The sequence below is a fragment of the Mustela lutreola genome, chromosome 11 (assembly GCF_030435805.1).
Source record: "Mustela lutreola isolate mMusLut2 chromosome 11, mMusLut2.pri, whole genome shotgun sequence".
NCBI classification, from domain to species: Eukaryota; Metazoa; Chordata; class Mammalia; order Carnivora; family Mustelidae; genus Mustela; species Mustela lutreola.
Window position 1 is genome coordinate 83985594 of NC_081300.1, and position 20809 is coordinate 84006402.

General features: G+C 50.0%; 1 protein-coding gene across 1 annotated transcript; it reads right to left on the reverse strand.

Annotated features, from left to right (window-relative positions):
* Positions 1 to 13646: 13646 nt before the first annotated feature.
* On the reverse strand, positions 13647 to 20749 carry ISCU (iron-sulfur cluster assembly enzyme). The gene is made up of 5 exons (XM_059140077.1): positions 20539 to 20749; positions 18631 to 18744; positions 17635 to 17745; positions 15575 to 15653; positions 13647 to 14161 (listed from the first exon to the last, which is right to left on the reverse strand). Exons 1-5 carry the CDS (start codon positions 20650 to 20652, stop codon positions 14070 to 14072), a joined length of 510 nt encoding a protein of 169 aa, XP_058996060.1. The 5' UTR covers positions 20653 to 20749; the 3' UTR covers positions 13647 to 14069.
* Between the last annotated feature and the right edge of the window lie 60 nt (positions 20750 to 20809).

The window sequence follows — 20809 nt, forward strand, 5'->3', positions numbered from 1 at the left end:
ATACTTCTCAGCATTGACTCTGGGCAGAAGACTGCTTCAGGCGCAGGGGGGAGGACATAAAATGTCTGCATTCCAAGAGACCCGGAGTCAAATCCGAGTTCCAATTCCACTTCCAGGATGTGTGACCTTGGGCAGCTTCTGCCCTACCCCATCCCTCTCCTTTCGGAGCCTCAGTGCCTCACCTGTGAGAGCACAGGTCCTGTCCTGTTGTGAGACTCAGACAAGAAAATGCTCCTCGAGCTCAGGGCCCGGGGCCCAGGATAGAAAAATGTTTTCATTTCTGTTGACTCTTCTAAGGATCTCTGTCGTTCCTAATGCTGGCAAGCAGTGAAGAGGCTGCTACAGGCCATTCTGATCTCTGAAATTCTACGGCTTCTCTGCCCAGCACTGCGGGTCAGTGCCCAGAACAGAGCTGGGTACCCAGTAGGTACTCAATGATTGCTGAGCAAGGAGTGCTGAGTTTCCTTCCAGTTGCTCCTTGATTGAGGAGCAGAGAGGAAGGGTGACATTGGGAGGCAGGACATCTCTGCACCTGCCCTAGGGAGGGTTGAAATGAGGCTCTCTGAAAAACCTCCTTGGCCCCCAAACTCCTACTTCTGTCCTTGGTCGCTGTTTCAATCCCACTCTCAGGCCCAGTGTCCATCACATCTTGAGTATCCACTGTGTTCCCGGCACAGCACTAAGCGCTTTCTATACACTGGGTCCTCACAAAGCTGAGTGAGGCACAGATATCCGCCTTCTACAGAGGAAGAGTGGAAGCTCAGAGAGGTAAAGCAACTTGCCCAAGGTCACACAGCCAGAAAGGACCTGAGCTGGCTTTTGAACCTCCTGAGGCTTTTGGACCCCCAGGGCCCGTGCTCTAACCACTGCCTGCAATCCTGTTCCTGAGTGAGTGAGTGAATGAGTGAATGAGTGAATGAATGAGTTCAGGCATGCAGGACAACAGTGTGGGAGCAGAGGCCTAAGGTCAAGGCGCCCACACTTGCACATGGCCCTGGAGCTCAGCTAGGAGAGCAGGTGTTATCACAGTGGCAACCGTGGTCTGGCTGCCGAAAGGAGGAAAAAGGGCTGACAACAGCCCCGGGCTTGCCCCCGACCCTCAGGGCTCATCAGGGCCATGCGCACACTTGCCTTGGGCTGGCAGAACATGCGTTGGAGCCCCAGGCAGCAGGACCTCGCAGGCGCCTTTGTTCCTACAGTCCTGAGAGCCCCAGGTCACACGGTGAGTGAAGAAGCAGACAGATGCCTCTTGGGACCCTGGGGCCCTTGGTCCTGCCCAGGATGCTGCATGTGTGGGGATTCCGAAGAGTCCACCGGGTCTGGAGGTCAAGCCCACAGCCCTGAGGCTCTCCAGAGACGTGAACTTGAAGATGGGAGGCCCTCGGGAGGTAGAAGCTCTGAGTCGTCCAGCTCTACTCCTTCCCTGTCTTTGCTACCTGGGACAAGTCGGTTGCCCTCCCTGGTCCTCAGCTGTGTCTCTGGCAAAGGGAAAAAGGAGGTTTGCTTTGGATTTCAGCCAGCTGGTGGGCTTCAAACTCTGCGATCCTGTGGGAGGTATTATTGTCAGCACCTAGGGGAAAGCCTGCAGGAGGCCATTTTCCCCGAAGTACAAACAGCCACTCAGTTCTTGAAGGGGAAGGTCTTGGGAGATTTTTTCTTCTTCCCCACCCTCCGCTTTAATGCTTCCCAGGGAGCTCAACGTACCCCTCTCTCCCCATTGTAAGAGTTCCCTGGAGGAATTTGTGGGGCACCTTTGGTTGTCTCCAGCATCTGAGACGCCTCCCTATTGGGAAGTCCTTTCTTCTGTCACACCTAAGTTGAACAGGATGGGCCCGCGGGCCACTTTCCTCGCCACCTTGCCTGCAGCAGAGCTCTGGCTGGAAGGACCGGGCGAGTTATTGGGGGAAACAGAAACACTGTGAATTTTTCATGATCTCTTATAAAATAAGAACATCTTATCTTTGTCCAGATTTGATCTTCGCATGATCTGGGTTTCAGCAGACTGGAGGGAAGATGAACAACCCTCTTGGAGGGTCCGGTGGCCATGTCAACCAACATTGTACGTGTCCTTGCCCTTCGCCCTGGAAGGGCTCTTGTGAAGCCGGCCTATGCTCGGACCCCATGGCAGCGTTGTTAGTAAGTGACAAAAGGGAGTCCGTGTAAGTGCCCATGGGGGAGTAGTGGTAGGGGGCGCTCCTGCCAAGTGAGAGAATATTCAGGGAGAATTTGCTTGTAGGGGGGCAAGGGCCTGGAACATGGAAATATCAATCCTGACAGAGTCAATATTTCCCAACTGGCTTTTCACGTAAATGATTTCATTTGAAAAATCGCTATGGAGTCGCTTTGATTAGCCTCATTCAGCCGATGAGGAAACCATTCCTGCTCAGCGAATTGTTGGTGGAGGTGAGCTGGGTCCAAGGTCACACTTGTGCTTTGTGGTCTACACGAAGAGGGCGAGCTCTGAGCTCCAGGGAGCAGCCCTGGTGAGATACACTTGCACAAGCAGGTCACTCTTTTGAGGTGTGAGCCCAGATTTCCTCTCATGGGCTCTGGGTGTCCCCAGGATGGAGCCACTTTGGGGTTCCTCTGGGTAGATGTGGGGGCCACAGCAGGCGGTCATAGGTCGCAGAGCTGGGTGGCCCTGTGTTCTTACACATTTCTGAGGGGATCCCGCACGTGTCTGTCTTTGCAGATGAGTGGGGCTGTCCTGCCGGTTGGGTCTTCCAGTGGGATCGCCGGGTGGGAGGTACACGCCTCGCCTTTCACAGGTGCTGCCATATGCCTTGTCCAAAATGCGACACCGGTTTCCATTCCTATCTTGGTCTAGGAGAGCCCCCGCTTCCCTTCATCCTTGACAACACCACTGGTGTTGTGTTTTCCCTACCCGATGGGTGAGAAGTGGCATTCCATTGTTGGGTTAAGTACGGCTGTCTGATTGCTGGTGAGAAAGGAGCTCTCCTTACAGAGTGCTTCTAATTACCTGTTTCTATCCTTAGTCCCCACTTGTACTGATGTGTATCCACTGATTTTCAACTCTTTTCAGCCACAGAATCCTTTGTTCTAATAAACTCTTACCAAAGATCTTAACCGAAGTTGAATAAAAGAAAGAGCTGCATTTTGGAAGGGGGAATGGGTTAACTAGAGGGCACATGTTTGCCTCCCTGTGCCCCCTGTGCTCAGTGGAGCATAGTTTGTAAACAGTAGGTACAGTCCTACCACTTAAGCTATAAATGGGGAAACCGAGACCTAAAGTTACCCAGAAAAGTAGTGGCTGATGCAGGTCTCCAGTCCAGGTTCCCTGGCTGTCATCAGTATTGATTGGTAGAGGTAGAGGTGGAGGGGATAGTGGCAGAGGTGGTCATGATGGTAAAGGCAGGGGTGGTGATGGTGGCAGAGGTGGTGGTGATTGTAGAGGAAGAGATGGACGTGGAGGTGATAGTAGAGGTAGAGATGGTGGTAGAGGAAGTAGGGGTGGTGATGGAGGAAGTGATGGTTGAGGAGGTAAGGTGGTGATGATGGTGGAGGTAATGGAGGAGGTGATGGTTGAGGAGGTGATGGTTGCAGAGGTGATGGTGGTGATGGTGGTGGAGCTGATGACAGTGGAGGGGATGATGGAGGTGACAGTGGAGGTGATGTTGGTGGAGGTGATGGTGGTGGTGATGGTGGAGGAGGTGATGGTTGAGGAGGTGATGATGGAGGAGGTGATGGTGGAGGTGATGATGGTAGAGGTGATGGTGGAGGGGGTAATGACTATGGAGGTGATGACAGTGGAGGTGACACTGGAAGTGATGATGGTGGATGTGATGGAGGTGGTGGTGATAAAGGTGTTAATGATGGTGGAGATGATGGTTGAGGAAGTGATGGTGGTGGAGGTAATGGTGGAGGTGATGGTTGAGGAGGTGATGGGGGTGACGGTGGTGGAGGTGATGACAGTGGAGGTGATGATGGAGGTGACAGTGGAGGTGATGTTGGTGGAGGTGATGATTGAGGAGGTGATGATGGAGGAGGTGATAGTAGGGGAAGTGATGGTGGAGGTGATGTTGGTGGAGGTGATGATTGAGGAGGTGATGACAGTGGAGGTGACACTGGAAGTGATGATGGTGGAGGTGATGGTTGAGGAGGTGATGGTGGTGGTGATGACAGTGGAGATAATCGTGGTGGTAATGACAGTGGAGGTAATGAAGGTAGAGGTGATGACGGTGGAGGCGATGGTTGAGGAGGTGATGATTGAGGAGGTAATCATGGAGGTGATGCCAGTGGAGGTGATGGTGGTGGACATCCTTGCCTGGAGCCCGATCTTAATGTAGTTCTTCCAAAGTTTTCCAGTGGGCAAAGCGTTTGCTTTTCATTTTCTGGTAAATATCCTTTTTCAAGTTAAGGAAAATTCCTTTTTATTCTTAGATTGCCAAGATTTTGTGTCACAAACGGGTATTGAAGTTTATTAAATGCTTCCCGGTATCTGCTAAGATGAGACAAGTCTTTTTTCTCACTGTGGGGACCTGGAAGCAGGCACCCCTTAGGCATCTGAATGGGGCTGGGCTTGTCTCCGGCAGGGAGCCTTCCTCCACCCTGCTCACTTTCCTGGTCTCTCCTTTCTTCCTCCCTGAAATGCAGACACTTTTCAAGGCCTGAGGAGGGTGAGGCATCAGAATAGAAATGATCTCCCTGTGCTGGGTCAGCGCTTTCTGCCTGCCTGACTTCTGCTGCTGTTTCCTGTACTAATCCCTAGGGGCGGGGGGGAACAACCCCCGCCCCAGCTTGTTCCAGACATAGCCTGAGACATTTTGAGGTTGCCTTAAAATGTTGGTGGCGGACAGACGGGGGATCTTGAAGCCTTGCATTCCTCTCCAGGATGCCAGAAGAGGGGTGGGGGGAGGCGGGGCGAGTATGTGGTGGGGGAGGAATTTTTCTTGGGGGGGTTAATTCGGGGTGTGGGGAGAAGGGCCGGTTGCTAGGCGAAATCGGCAGAGATGAATCATGTTCTGGCCTGAGTTGGTTATTGGCTAAAATGAGAAGTTGTCCAAGTTTGTGGAATCTTTTTGTTTGAGCTGGAAGGGAATAGGGAGTCATTGGGTCCAATCTCTTCCTTTTGCAAAAAAAAACCCTGCGAATACAGAGCAGGAGAAAGATTTGCCCAGGGAATGAGAATGGATCTCTTTTCCCTTCTATGTTTCTCAGGACCTGTGGCCAGAACTGGCCTAGGGGCGCACCTCTCGTATTGTACACATTTAGTGTTCTAAGCTTTGGAGCTTGAATGGTGAATCCTGAGATATACCCTCCCTGAGCAAGGTGAATCCAGAGTGCCATGCATGGTGGAGAAAGCGAACAGGGTGATGAGCTAGTGAGTAGGCATGGATGGGTTTCTACGTGAGCCAGAGTGGATGGGAGGAGGTAGGACCCGAATGGAGGACTCAGCCTGGGGAAGCTCTGGGGAAGGGGAACCTGGGCAGAGGGGGCCAGCAAGTGCAAAGTTCCTGAGGTAGGAATGAGCTTGGTGGGTCTGAGGGATGGCAGAGGCAAAATGTAGACAGGTGGGGTCTCAGGGGCCAGAGAGAGAGGTTCAGTGGGAAGCTGTTGCTTGGCATGAATCCTGGCTTCTCCTTGCTCTGTGGTGCCTGCTAAGGGCCTGTCCTGTGGATGAAGGAGCATTTAGTAAGCACTTACTGTGTGCCTGGTTCTCCTGAGCACTTTAATCATGTGACCTCATTTTGCCTTTTGACAGGCCCCGATGGGTTTCTAAATGAGAGGGGCCCACACTTGCCCGTGGCCATGCAGTGTAGGCGGCCCTGACCCAGGCCCTCTCCCTGAGGCCCTCAGCTCCATCAGCTTGGCCAGAAAGGGACTTGTCTGCACAAGCAGATCATCCTTTGGTTCAGCTCCATAGAAAAAAGAGTGGGAAAGGTCAAGAGGAGACGGATTGCGACGGCCGCCCAAGAAATCTTGCCAGGAAGCGGGGCTGTGGTATCCCCAGCATTTGGGGTTAGAGTAGACGAGTACCCACTCGAAGGGAGATGGTCCCAGGGGCCCCGCTGTTGTGGGAAAGTGAGCAGGGTTCTGAGGCTGCAGGGCAAGTGGGACAGTGTGAGAAGCTCCCACAAAGCTCCTTTGCCCCCAGATAGTAAACCCAACAGAGGCTTGGAATTCCACCATTAATGAGTTACTCGTTGGTGGTAAGCACTTGGCTCCTCTTCTTGTAACATGCACATCTCTTTTGGAAGACGAATGGGAAGATGAAGACTTGAGCCCAATATGGTGATAAATTCTAGAGATTGTAAGTGACAGGGGCTCAGACGCAGGCCAACTCTGAGGGGCTGCCCGATTTAGAGCTCCCCATAGGATCGGCAGGCACTTTTGTTGGGGGTACGTGACTACCCATCTCCTCCTTCTGCCCAGTCCTGCTTTTTTACCACCCTTCCACAGGTATTGATACCAGGAACACTCCTGAAAAAATACTTTTCTTGCTAAATTCCGTCTCAGAGTCAGCTTCCTGGGGAATCTGACCTGTAACAATGACAGTGATGATGATGATGGTGGTGATGATGGTGATGATAATGGCGGCTGTATCAGTCGGCCTGCAGTGCCATAACAAAATACCCCAGACCACAGGGCTTAAGCAATACAAATTTATTTTCTCATAGTTCTGGAGGCCGGAAAGCCTAAGATCAGGGTTTGGACAGGGCTCAGGTTCTGGTGAGAGCTTTTTTCTTGGCCTGTCAATGGCCATGTCGTCCTCACATGGTCTTTCCTCCGAAAGCATGCAAAGGGACCTTTCTTGTAAGGCCCCACCCATGCTTATGACCTCATCTAACTCTGATTACCCCCTAAAGACCCTATCTTCAGATAGCCATATTGCAGGTTAGGGTTTCAATGTCTGAATTTGGGGGGAACACAATTTAGTTCATAGCAGTGATGATGGGAACAGTGATGATGGTGATGACCAGGATGGTGATGGCACTGTTGCTGCTGCTGTAATTGGTAATGATGATGATGGGGATGACAATGATAATGGTGATGATGATGGTGGTGATGGAAGGGATGGTGGTGATGGTGATGGTGATGGTGGTGATGAGGATGGGGATGGTGGTGGTGATGATGATAATGGTGGTCATGATGGTAGTGATGATGATGATAGTGGTCATAATGGGGATGGTGGTGGTGATGATGGGGTTGGTGATGATGGTGGTAGTGATGATGCTTGTGGTGATGATGATGGGGTTGGTGGTAGTGCTGATCGTGGGGATGATAATGATGGTGGTGATGATGTTGGGGTTGGTGGTGATGGTGGGGATGGTGATGGTGATGATGCTGGTGATGATAGGGATGATGGTAATGGTGATAATGGTGGTGATCATAGAGATGACAATGATAGAAATGATGATGGAGATCAGGGTGATAATGAGGGGGATGGTGGTGATGATGAAGGGGATGATGGTGATGCTGATGATGTCGATGGTGGTTGTGAGGTTGATGGTAAAAGGGATGGCAGCTAACATTTACTGAGTGCTTACTACATGCCCAGCTCTGTGTTTTTTTTTAACTTGACCTGTGACAATCCATTCAATCCTCTCAACAATTCTATGACTTAGGACCTAGTTTTCTGCTGATTTTTCAGGAAGGGAAATCAAGGCTCAGAGAGGTTCAGTACTTGCTTACATTCACATGCAGTGATCATGGCAGAGCTGGGATCAGAATCCAAGTCCCCAGGTCCCCATCCAGGGCTGCTCCCTAAGGCCCTGTGGTCCTGCTCAAAGGAGCCAGCGACACAGGGTTGCATATGGTGTGGAAGCATTTGGGCAGAGGGGGGATCCGGCCCAGTTTCCCCACTGGGGCTTCCTGCGACGCATTGGCCCAAGGCACTGGGAGCAGGGCAGGAGGCTCCTGCCACTTCTCTGGCACCAGAAGCTCTAGGACAGTAATGGTTGTCCTCACCCTGGGGGCCTCTTGGAGTTATTCTGGGAGCTGGGTTTCTCTGGGGTAAGGCCGGGAGCTAGAGTTTTCCAAAGATAGCTGAGTGGGGAGGGTGGTGGTGGTATCTGAGGCTGGGCCCTGGGGAGAGCCATGCCCTATGGTCATCCGAGCACAGTGGAGGGAGCTTGACCAACAAGCTGTGTGGGACAGAAGTCCTCTGTGTGTGTGTCCTGCACCAGGGCAGCCCGACGAGGGCTCTGCGGTATTTGGAAGGTCAGACTCTGAGGGCTGGTCTGGTGATGAAGACACCATAGGGTAGAAGCTTGGAGGTTCCGGTATCTTTTTTTTTTTTTTTTGAGTTCTGGTATCTTAAAAAGAGTAACAGTAGAAGTAGCAGCAACAGAAGCAAGAGTAACAGCAGTTACCATTTAGAATGGTCACGATACCTGTGCTAGCAGTACTCAGGGCAGGGGAGGGAACGGAGTAGAGAAGCAGTGAGTGAGCCCCGACAGTCTGGATCTTATGGCCTTGGGTTCAGATCCTGTCTCTTTCACTTCCTAACTTCCTAGTCTTGGACACATCACTTTACCCTTTAGTTTCTTCATCTGCCAAATGGGATAATAATAGCATTTGAGGCTTCCTGGGAGGAGTTCATGAGCTCCTCTGTATTAACACCGAGAAAGTGGACCTGGTCTGCGTCAGGGCTGAGCTGTAACCGACACCATGAAAACAAGCTCTATGGACCTCGTGCTTTCTTGCATTGTCTCATTTAATTGTCATGTCGACCTGACTGTGTAGGTGCTGTTTTCATTCCCATTTTGCAGATGGAAAAGCTGAGGCTTGAGCAGCTCAAACTGCTCTAAGTTTCTTGTTCAGGGTCACACAGGGGCAGCTGGCATTTGAACCCACTCTTGTCGGACTCCAGTGCTCCCAGCTCAATCTGCTTTGCTCTGCTGGTGTCTCCCTGATAAAGAATGTACTCCAGTCCATCTTCTGGTTGGGGCTGGAGCTTGTCTGCAGGGACCCCGTCACTCTGTCAAGACTCAGTGGGTCTAGAAGTATTCTGTCCTACCCGCGATGATGGACACAGAGCCTGCACTCCTGCCTCAAGTTCATGGCAGTTTCCTCTCATTTGTTTGGCATTCATTCATGAGAGAGAGAGAGAGCGAGAGAGAGCACCAAGCAAGGGGAAGGAGGAGAGGGAGCAGACTCCCCACTGAGCAGGGAGTCCTATGCGGGGCTCGATTCTAGGACCCTAAGATCATGACCTGAGCCGAAGGCAGACGCTTAACCGACTGAGCCACCCAGGCGCCCCTCATTTGTTTTGCTTTTAAAGGAGACTCCAGGATAGGGACAGCTAGTTTTAACAGGACATGCTTAATGTGAGGTTCTAAAACTGTACATTCTGATGTGGTCTTAAGTGGCCAAAATCCAGGAATAACATCTAGGAGAGGTTAAATTAGAGACATGGTCATAGTTGTGGTGTGGTCCTTTGAAAGGGGTGGGAGGGGGTTAGAGGACCTCAGCAGAGGACCTCAGCTAACCTACTGCTTCCAAGCTGTGTCATCTGGGGCAAGTCATTTCATTCTAGGCCTGTTTCTCCACCCACCCGCCTACCCACCCACCATCCACCTATGTGTCCGTTCACCCACTAACCCACCCATCCACCACATATCCACCCACTAACCCACCCATCCACCACATATCCACCCACTAACCCACCCATCCACCACATATCCACCCACTAACCCACGCACCCATCCATCCATCTACCCACCTACTCACTCCCACAGTCTCCATCCATCCACCCGGCCACTGACCCACCCGTCCACCCATCCATCCACTCAGTAGGCATTTAGGGAGCTTTCAGTGAGTTAAGAACTATACCAGATGCTGGGTCCCCTAATTAAGACATTGCCATGAGGGTAATCTACACAAACATCAACAGAAAACTAAATTATGGACCTTCATAATGCTATGCAGCCGTTAAGAATCTGGCAGGTCAATAGGAATGGATAGGGAATGGCCTTCAGAAGTACAGTCAAGAGGAAAATAAACATGGCAGAAGTATATGGTATGTCACCACATGTGTAAAAAAGAAGAAAACGGTCTATTTGAACACACGTGTATCTGGATTTGCCCAGAGAATTTCTGGAAGGACACCAGAGAAACGAATATCAGAGATTGCCTCTGGGCAAGGAGGCAGGGGATTAGGGATGATGGCAAGGACATCAGCTCTCTTCCATTTCGTGTTGTTTGGATTTTTTTTTTCTTGGAGCATGTTACCTATTTAAAAAAAAAAAAAAAAAAGACAGACTCAGTATCTGCGTAATGATATGGAAAGATAAGAGAATAGCAAATTACGATGTTGTCCATGACACATATGTGATTAAGAAGTATAGGGGACTGTGGGAGCAGAGAGTGACACCTAGCTCAGCCTGGGACAATCTAGGAGGCTTCCCAGAGGAGGTGATGCCTGAGATGAGGCTCCCAGCCTGAGCGGAGGTTAAGGGAAGACCCCTGGCGAGGGCATTCCTGGCAGAAGGAATAACAAGGGGAAGTCCTAAGGGGAAGGTTCGGCATCCTGGAGCAAATCCATCGATGTGGTAGGAAAAGTATGGACAATTGGGGAGCCAGGGACAGGGTCACTTTTGTTTAGGAAGACCCCTGCCGCAGTCACGTGCAATGTGGATCCCAGCAGTGAGGCTGGAGGCAGGGAGATCAGTGGGGAGGCCAGGAGAGAGGAGGAAGGTCTAGACTGAGGCAGATGCTAAGGCGGTGGGGGTGTAGGGGCGAGAGAGGAAGGGACTCAGGAGCTTTTTTGCAGAAACACCAGCACCCAGATTCCACCACCAGGCTATGAGATTTAACGGGGTGTCGGGGTTAAACTGGGCTCCCTGGCAGTTCTGATGCACAGCCAGGTAAGGGCCCTGGTGCTTGGGGCCGAGATGGCCGAATGAATGGACTGGCGCTCGTCCTGTGTTGGTGCATCTTCTTCCTGTGAAGGCTCAGGGCCCAGGTGAACATCTGATGTATGGTTGGTCGGAATCTTTGGTGTTTCTGCCAGAAGGAAACCAGGAAGGCGAAGCCTGGGCTTTGGCTTGAGTTGGTTTAAATAACGTCCACCTCAGAGGGTTGTCACGAGAGGGAACACAATACCAGTGTGAGGGCCTGGTCCAGGGCGTGTGGGCGGGAAGGAAGTTTGACTCCGACACACTCAGAGCTAGCTTCAAGCTCATTCAAGGGTATGCGACGCCCTCCTGTGGTTAAAACTAGATTTGTTTGGGCAAAGCGGGGTCGGGGGCGTGGGGGGTTAGTCTGGAATGTAAGTCACAGAAATTGTTTTAGCTGCACAACCGCATATTTTGAGGTTTGGGTTGTTCTGGCAATACTGCCCGAGCAGTTTGGGAGTGGCCTGTGACGTGCAGAATTCTGGTTCAACTCTCAGAGGATACTCACCCTGGCAGAGAGATCGCGTTTTTTTAAATTACAAAGAGAAGCTGTAGGGGAATTGCAGTGTTGCCACATATGAAGAAGCAGGGAAGGAGACCAGCTTAGCCTAGAGGGGCTGAAATGGCAGCATGTGCCACGCAGACCATCTGACATGTTTCCTGACATGTCCCCATCCGGCGGCCCTAATCGGAGAGTCTTAGGAAGGCCCTGGCCCTCTCCACAGGCCATGGAGGGAATGGCCTTTGAAGTTCTGTGCACTTCTCCAGGACTCAGAGGACGTTTTGTTTTGGTTTTCCTTTTCTTTTCTTTCTTTCTTTCTCCCTTCCTTTCTTTCTTTCTTTTTTATTTTTAACAAAGAAGGTATATTTAAGAGAAGAGACAGCCAGCCCATGCCTGGACAAAAACACCTCACCATCAGAAAAAAGCACATCTCATTTTTGAAGAGTTGAAGGAGATCTGAGATGGTTAGCTGGTGCTTTAGATCCCAGGGCCTCCTTTAGTGGGATTTTGGCTGATGCAGGACTGTGGGTACCTTGGAATAATATCCACAACCCTGGGGCGCAGACAGGGTTCAGGAGGGACAGTGTAGAATGTTAGGCATGCTGGGCCAGGGATGGCTTTAAAGCTTTAAAGCTCAGGTCACCGTACACGGACAGACCATTTGGAATGAACTACTCAAACAGCACACCTGTGTGGGGCAGGACAGAGCCTGGGCAAAACCAACTGCTCCCCTGTGGCTTGGCTCCCCTGCCCCCCAGAACTGCCAGAGGCCATCTGAAGTCACAGGCATTAGAATCACCTGCACAGGCCTAAAGCCAAATGCTGGGCCTAGAAATCTACATTTTCAAATGACCCCCAGGTGGGTTTTTGTTGTTGTTGTTTTTTTTTTAGGACTCCTACTGTTACAGCCTTTAATGTACAAAATCTGAATTCCATCAGGGATGTATACATACCTAGATCAACTTCTTGGGTCAAAGTTGTGGCTAAATTCATTTTTAATTTCAAGGTTCCAAGTGGCTGGGCCAGTTCTCTGAAAGCTCAGCAGCCTTTCCTCCCAATGAGAGGAGCAACGGCCTGTACTAATTCCATCACAGTATTAATCACACTGGATTTTAATCACCAGTTTATCACTTTCCCACTAGACTGGGGGCCCCTTGAGAAGGCAGACGGGCACATTCACTTTGCTGTGAAGTAGGTACCAAATTACTTGCTACATGAGTAATATCCGTGTTACTACTCAAATTGCATACATTTACCCACAATTATTGAGTATGAATCTCCAAATAGTCTATAATCTGATTGAAGATCCTCACATACAAAGAAAGGGACACCAAGGCTTTTGATGCAGCCTGTGCTACATCATTTTTAACATTTGTAGCTGAGGCATTTTAGTGTAAGAGCTGGTACCTCTATACATAAACTAGTAAAAATTTTAAATTCATTATCTATTCATGTTTTTAGCCTTTGCCTTCTAGAAAATCGTTAGCTGTCCCTTCTGGCTGCTGTGTGCAGAGATCCTCCTGTCGGAGTGATTTTAAAAGTGTCATTTGTAGGTGAGCAGCTCCTTTGTCCTTCAGTGGCAGTAAGCCTTATGCCTGCGTTCGCGCTGCTTCCCGTTTTGCCATCCGGGTCGACCCTCCCTGCGGTGGTGGTACCCTGAAAACAGATTCTGGTAGACTCTGAAGAGTTTGTTTTGCCTGAGGCTCCACGTGCTTCGTGGCTTGCAAGACCTAAGGGCCTGCCAATTCCACAGCGCCAGAGGGCGGTCCGGCTGCCACCGTGGCACCGGCCGTGGCTTGGTTTGGCATCGCTGCTTCCACTGAGTGCGCAGTTCATCCTAGCCTGATGGCCACCAACTCCACACCTCTACCAGAAGGTGACAAGGCCACCAGTAGCAGGCAGGTGGGTGCCTCCCAGACACAGGCTCCACCCCCTCCCCCCCAGCTGCTCCGTGACTTTACGGAATTGTCAGGGCCAGGGTTTCCCAGGTTTTAGTGTTTCACAAACCAGTGAAATTATAGAGTATTCTGGACTCATGTTGATTTGTCAATCTACTATTTTGCAAAGAACAACAAAAAGAGATGGCTCTCTCCTTTCACCTTTGCCCCCATTCTGTAAAACGTGACACACGTCTGGCCGGCTCTGCCCATGGGCCTTATTGTCTGGTTTTCTCAGAAAGATGCGCGTGTCATCACAGCCCAGCATCTGGGAGCCCCAAGGGGGCTCCAGGCAGGACCCTGGAGTGAGTGAGGGATCCAAGAGACAAGGCTTTTCAGAGAAAAACATGGTCTTATATCCTTTATTTTATATATATGTGTATATATATATGCACATCTGTTTTATGTACAATAATTGGTTCTATCAAATAATATCACAGCCTTCTACTGGTAATCTTCCCCAAGACAGTTTCAGGTGAAATTAGGTATTTGCGCACTTTGACTACCACACTTGAGAATTTGTGACTGATTTCCGTTAGAGGCCATGCGCACAATTCAAAATATATACAAATGGGGTTAAGGTGCTAAGAGTGGGCCGAAAGAAAGCACAGGACTTAGAACAAGTAAACGGTGTATATTGCTGGTATGGGAGCTGCCACGTGACCAGCAAGCACTGTGCGTGACTCCGAGCTCTTTTACTATAGTGGGGGTGGTGGCTTCTGAACATCTGTAGTGACAGCAGGTCTGACCGCTAGATGCTTCGCCGAGGGCTCATTTCTTCTCCTTCTCTGCCTCTCCTTTTGTGGATTCTTGTTTCAGTTTGTAATCTGCTAGGGCAGCCTTGATTGCGTCTTCAGCCAGCACTGTAAGGAGCACAAGGAAAGAGCCTCAGTCTGTAGACTGTACACAGAGGGTCTTGGGAATCAAACCTTTAAGAGCTAGAGGGCAGCAGTGCTGGGAAGGGCTTATGACAGCGGCCCGGAGCCTGAATACGCCTGCCCGTGGCTTCGGAGGCAGACTAGGGTTTAAATACCTGGGATTCTAGGCTAGTTCCTCAGCCTCCTGCAATCCTCTTTCTGTTCTATAAAACTGGGACATTCTCCTTTGCTGGGATAGGGTGAGGGCTTAATAAACTGACATGTCAGAGGGCCACAAGAGACGTCAGTTCTCATCTGCCCCCAGAGAAGTCCAGAGTAAATGTATCGGATGCTGGCTGAGCAAGCTGGCGGAACATGGTTGGCCATGTTGACAGGTGGCAACTGCCACATCGTCTGGAGGGATCCCAACTTTGAAAACTTTTACTTTGGAGTCAGAATTATAATGAATAGTAAGCAACAGGCAGAGAGGAACAGCTAAAGGTGGCAGTGCCCAAGAAGGCCAAATGAAGAGGCTGGGGGTTTTCTGAAAATGTCGACAAGCTATGCCCTTTATTCCTGCATACTGGGAATCCCAGCTCAGGTGGAAAGAACTCGGGTCATAGCAGACTTCCTGACGACTGTTAGCACATCCCTGCCCCTGATTTTCCCTGTGAGTCTTACTCTGGCAAGAGGCCTGGCTCTCTGCTGATTTTAAACTAATTTGGCCAGTAAGTTAAGGCTACTATTTCTCATTCCCTCCTTCCCCTAGAAGGTTGAGAGAAGATGGAAAACACTTTAGATTTAAGACAAGAGGCGGCCAAACTGGAAAGCCAAGTATAAGTCTTAAGGCATCTGGGCTTTCTCCTAGGACAGCATACAGGGGACTGTTACACAACTGGACTTAATCTGTATACACAGACGCAGACTATATACACAGTAACAGCACCTGGGAAGGAAGTGGTAACACATGCGACAGAATTATGGCAGAAGCAGAATTATCTCCTTTACTGTCCAAACTTGACTCCAATGGGTGGGACCAGCACAGATTCTAGAATCAAAGATTGGGGCTTAGGGCCTGGCTTTCCCACTTAGAAGCCATGTGACTGGGGTGCTTTAAGCTGAGCCCCGCTTTCCTGGTCTGTAAGAGGGAAAGATAATGATGCTATCTGTGGACTAGAGGACATTTCTGAGGCTTAGAAATGATGCCACGATGTGCTCGCATGACGCCCAGCACACCCCACCTCCTGTTAAGACCCTCCCGGAGATGGGCAATGAGGCTTGGAGGCTTTTGCCATCTGAAGGTTATGAACGCCACAACCAAAACGGCTTCGCCATTACTCCGCACAAATGCGAGTTGATGCCATTACAGAAATGCTCCCAGCTGTGCAAGCTCATGGGCATTATGGAGCGGAGACTCACTGGAGCAGTGCAGCTTCACGGGGGGCAGACAGAGCTCCTTGGCGATGTCCGTGTTCTTAATCGTCAAGGCTTCTTCCACCTGAGAGGCATGGAGGAGAGCGGGACAGTCTCAGTGAAGCTCTAACTCAAGGAACAGGCAATCAAAAAAGGAGGTCCAAGAGGCCCCCAGAATGGGGTGGTGGGGATGACTGCCATTAAGAACCCCAGAGGACGCACACTTGTGCGTCAAGGCTGCAGCTGGGGCTCTGTGGTATGGAGTACACACTCTGTCGTGCAGCGTGGCTGGGGTAAGCACTGCCGACAAAGACACTTCGACAAGCCAGCCCGTGAGACCTCTCTTAGGGGTCTGCTTCAGGCCAGCAACAGCAATCTTGCTTTTTTTTTTTTTTTTAATTTTTTATTTAAAGGCAGTGATTTCTCCTATTCTGGTTTTGTGAGGATCAGCTTCAGTGATGTCTTTATACCAAATGTTTAGAATAAATCCCTTCAACCAGAAGTGCTGAATGGTGTCAAGGCGGTCAGAGAGGTGGCAAATAGGCCAGTGGCACTCTAGCATTGGCAGTGGCACAGACTGGTCTTGGGATCATCCTCTGCCGGAAGAGAATCTATCTTGGCCAAATGATGGGAAAGGATGCCCTGAGTTTGCTCGAGTGTCCGAGGACACGTGAGGGAGGCCCATGTGGAAAGAGCCCTGCTGCCTTAAGAAGACCCAGAGTTCCCCATCTGTCCCCCAATTTCCCAATTCTGCTGACTTCAAGGATAATGCTTCACGTTCTGTTCTTAGAAACTCAGAGAGGACCACAAGGTCAAAGAAAGGCCCTCTTCCTCCTCTTTCTGATCACAGCTCAAAGGCCAGATCCTGGGAGCACAGGTGCCTTGTCTTGCTTTCCCTTTCCCGGAGTACAGGTCTTAACAAATCGCTTCAGAGGCATCTCCTCCAGATCAGGTTAGGCCTGTGCTCGCCCAGGGAGCTAGCCAGAAGGCCCGGAGCCACAGGAAGCCCGGGGCACGTGGCCCTGCTCCCAGCATTGCTATAGAGCTGCCCAGCTCCCCATGCACACTCCTCTGTGACTCAGCCCCTGAACCTGGTCCCTTAGGGCTACAAAGATAAGCAGCCCTATATTTTGGCTTTTCTGAGCGGTTTTATGACTGGATTTTAGAAACTCCAGTCCTTCACGGGGTTTGGGACCTTCTACCTCTGCAGCTTCTGGGAAAGAGGCTTTGTCAGAGAGAAGAACAGAAACGGTGTTCTAGCTTGCCTCATTTCCACTCTCAGAGGGCCTGCTGACCAGCCACCTGGATCACTGTTCTGATTTATTTGTTCCCTTGCCTCCACCTTTGGTGTTTCTGATCCTTTAATCCCTTTTCGCACCAGCTAGTTTATAAACCACCTGCAATCCGTCTTGAAAGATGATACAAAGAAACAAGAACACAAACCACAATATAGCCTCTCCCACCCTTAGACTAAAAAAAATTTCAATTTTATTATTTATATTTTATATTTTTATTTAATTTTAATTAAAAGAAATTTTAATCAGCAACCCTGCAGAAAGCCATAGAGTTCTTTGCCGTTCTTTTCTGTTAGTTGGGGAGGTGAGGATATTTTTCCCATTTAATTAAAAACAAAACTGAACGGATACCTGGGTGGTTCTGTTGGTTAAGCGTCCAATTCTTGATTTTGGCTCAGTCGTGACCTGGTTATGAGACTGAGTCCTACCTTGGGCACTGTGCTGGGCATGGGGCCTACTTATGACTCTCTCCCTCTGCCCTGCCACCCAACACAGAAAACAAAAAAAGCCCTAAACAAAACACCACCCAACCTCCAAACAAAGAAAAAGGATCGACCAAAAAAATAAAAAAATAAAAAATAAAAAACAAAAACAAAAACCCAAAATAAAAAGCTTAACAAAATTATCCATAATTCCCAATGTGAAGAATTTAATCAAAACCTGGCAGCAGCCCTCCCTCCTTTCCCCCCCAATAATTAGACCCTTCCCTTAACTCAGAGGCAGGTTTGTCAGAAATGTGAATTAATTCTGTCAATCTGCAAGCAAACTTACCGTCTTCCCTTTTACCCATTCAGTGGCTAATGAGCTAGAGGCAATAGCAGACCCACAGCCAAATGTTTTAAACCTGGCATCCACAATCTTCCCCTTTTCATCCACTTGAATCTAGAAAACAGACAGGAGTTAAGCAGTGGTTCTTGGTGCCGCCCTGTAGAACCTGCATTTATAGGGGGTTCACTGAAGCTCTCCCCAAGGGCTTTGGTCTTGCTTTCCATACCCTAAGTTTTAACCTTAATTACTGAATTTGCTTTGTCACAAAGGGCTTGGTGATGAAGAGTAAAATGTAGGAATGATCATCAAAATGAAACAGGCTATACTAGGTAAAGATAAGCTGAAAAATATACCTCCCACCCCCAATTTTTGGTTTTGTAACCCTAGTCTGCTCTTTGGCTATGAAGTTCTCTTGGCTGCTCACTCTGCATTTTTAAACACTGGGAGAATCTGTAATAAGATCCCTGGTTAGTGCTATTTAGTTTGGTATGAAATGACATCTAGTGGTTTCCTCCTGTCTTGTTTCTGTTTTCCAAGGTAGGCATGGAGACCTCTGGCAAGCTGCCCCTTCACCACGATGAAGCAGATGTGGACAAAGCTACCGTTTACTCAAAGTGCCAGTCACTACCTTTGTGTTGTTTCCAATCAGGCGGAGGCTTGATATGTGGCATTTCCTGTCTCACTGGGGATTGCTAACCGAGTGGTTGTGGTTTTCTTTTGCTCAGTAAAATTCACAAAACTTTCTACTTGGCTGAAGTTGGAATTTAAACTGATAGACTTGAGTAGAAAACTGACACTAGAAAGGGTCAGCAGTATATGAGACAACTAAGATTCAGTCCCTACCTAATAACTGATAACTTTGAACCATCCCATCATCTCACAGGAATCCAGGTAGAGACCAAGGGGAAAGCTGTGCATGCAAATGCTTTGTAAACAAAGAAGCACAGGATGAGCAAAGGGATTACTGTCATTACCATTAAAGACGAAAACCAGCGGTACCTGCAGTTTCATTACATCACCACATGCTGGCGCCCCCACCAATCCAGTTCCGACATTTTTTGAAGTCTTGTCAAGGGATCCCACATTTCTAGGATTTTCATAATGATCAACAACCTGAAATTAGAAGGTTAAAAGAAATCCAATGATTACTCTTTTTTGTCTCCCCAACTTGATGGTAAGCTCCTTCAAGTTTCTTGAAGTCAGCAAGTGGAACCTGGCAGGCAGTCAGTCGCTAAGCATCAGACATCACCTGGGGAGGAAGGCTTACACTTACACAGTGAGATTTTATGACCCAACCGTTTGGACCTCTTTTCCAACTACCCTCAGAAATTTGAGTTACTGGAGAAAAATCAGCAAAATTATGTCTTAAATCCATAGTTTTTTTTTTTTTTTTAAAGACTTTATTTGAGAGCAAGAGACAAAGGACAAACGGGGGAAGGGGCAGAAAGGGAGAAGCAAACTCCCCGCTGAACTGAGAGCCCAACCTGGGGCTCTATACTAGGACCCTGGGCTCATGACCTGAGCTGAAGGCAGACGCTTAATTGACTGAGCCACCCAGGCATCCTCCATAGGGTTTTTAAATCACAAATAATGAGCTGATCTTTACCACCTAAGTCACCAGATTTGGGCTCAAACAGCATTTCTGGTATTTCCAAATAAATCCATCCTCAAAGGATTACTATTAAAATTTTTTCAAAAAACAAGTATGGCCCGGCAATTGAAGGATTTCCCAGAAGTCTCAAGGAGAATGTTATACGAGGAACAATGCTATGGAATGTGTCCATTTGCGTATGATAAAACAGTAACCGTCCCGTTACTGTATTTCAAGCCCGGAAATCACTCTGGTGGAGTAGCGCACCCTGGTGGCTGAAAGGCTGCTAGCCCACGTTCGTTGAGGGTGTTTTGTCAACAAAACACACCCCTAGGTAGGGGAGGAGCGAAGTCCCTGGCAAACGAGCTGAAGCCAGGACAGAACAGTATCTATTCAAACAGGCACACAGAAGACTTTAATGTAACCTTGAGGCGTGTCTACCAGTTAGCCTTAAGTTTAGCCTTAAGTCTCCCGATCTCCCAGTGTCTCTTCCCGACCGCGGATTTTGATTCCAAGTCCAAGGACTTACAAGATAATACCTCATCTGGACTTGTTGCCCCATGTTGATTCACCGCGTTCTTAGTCGTTTCCAGAGTGGGAAAGTTTCTGGTGTAGGGGACTTTACGCCCTCGGAAGGCAAGGGCTGCAAACTATGCACCTATTCCTATTCCCCGACGCTGTCTCCCCTACTCCCCACCAAAAATCAACAAAAAAAAACCAGGACAAAATTAAAACACCGTTGATTACGCTGACTCCACTCGGAGACAGACTTCCTACAACAGTAACTGCACCGTAAATGATCTCCATGTGCTGGGCACCATGCCGAGGACTGCACAAACACTATCTATCTCGTGTAGGGGAAAGCTAAGAACTCACTTTACAAATGGGGAAAACAGGTTCATCGCAGCGCAGGGACTTGCCCAAGGTCATCTGGCTAGGGCAACGGCCTCCCTGAAGCCGGAGCCCGCGCCAGTGTGTCTGTCCCTGGAGTGAGGCTGGCAGGTCATAACGGGCCCTCCTTCCTGGGCTGCTGGGTTTTGAGGCACAAAAATCGCAGCCAGCGGCGGGGTCCACGGGCAGCGGTTAGTTTTACCCGCGCAGCAAAGGAAACATAGTCCAGTCAGTCAGAGTCGCGCGAGGGGCTGGCCCCTACCCCCGCCGCAGTGGGGGTTCCCAAGGCCGCGTACAACCCCGCAGCCACTCCTCCCCAGGTCCGGCCTCCGTCGAGCGCCGGCACACCTGGGTCCTCTCGCCGGTCCTCGCCATCCCGCCGCCTTACCAGTGCGGGTCCCGCGCATTCCCTCATCTGCCCCTACCTTCTTGTGATAGAGCCGGGCCGGAGCCGACAGTTCCCGGGCAGGCAGGCGCGGACTCCGCAGCAGCAGGGCCGACGCCGCCCGTCTCAGACGGCCTGCTCCAGCCGCCGCCATCTTCCCGGCTTGCGCCAGCTTAGGCCGTGCGCCAGACGGAGGAGAGCGACGCGCCCACGCGTCGGTTCCTGGCTTGGAGCGCGCACCCTTTTACGTCACCGCGACTTCGCGCCTGCGCCCTCCCCCTCCATGCACGTGTCTGCCTTTGGTTGCGTCT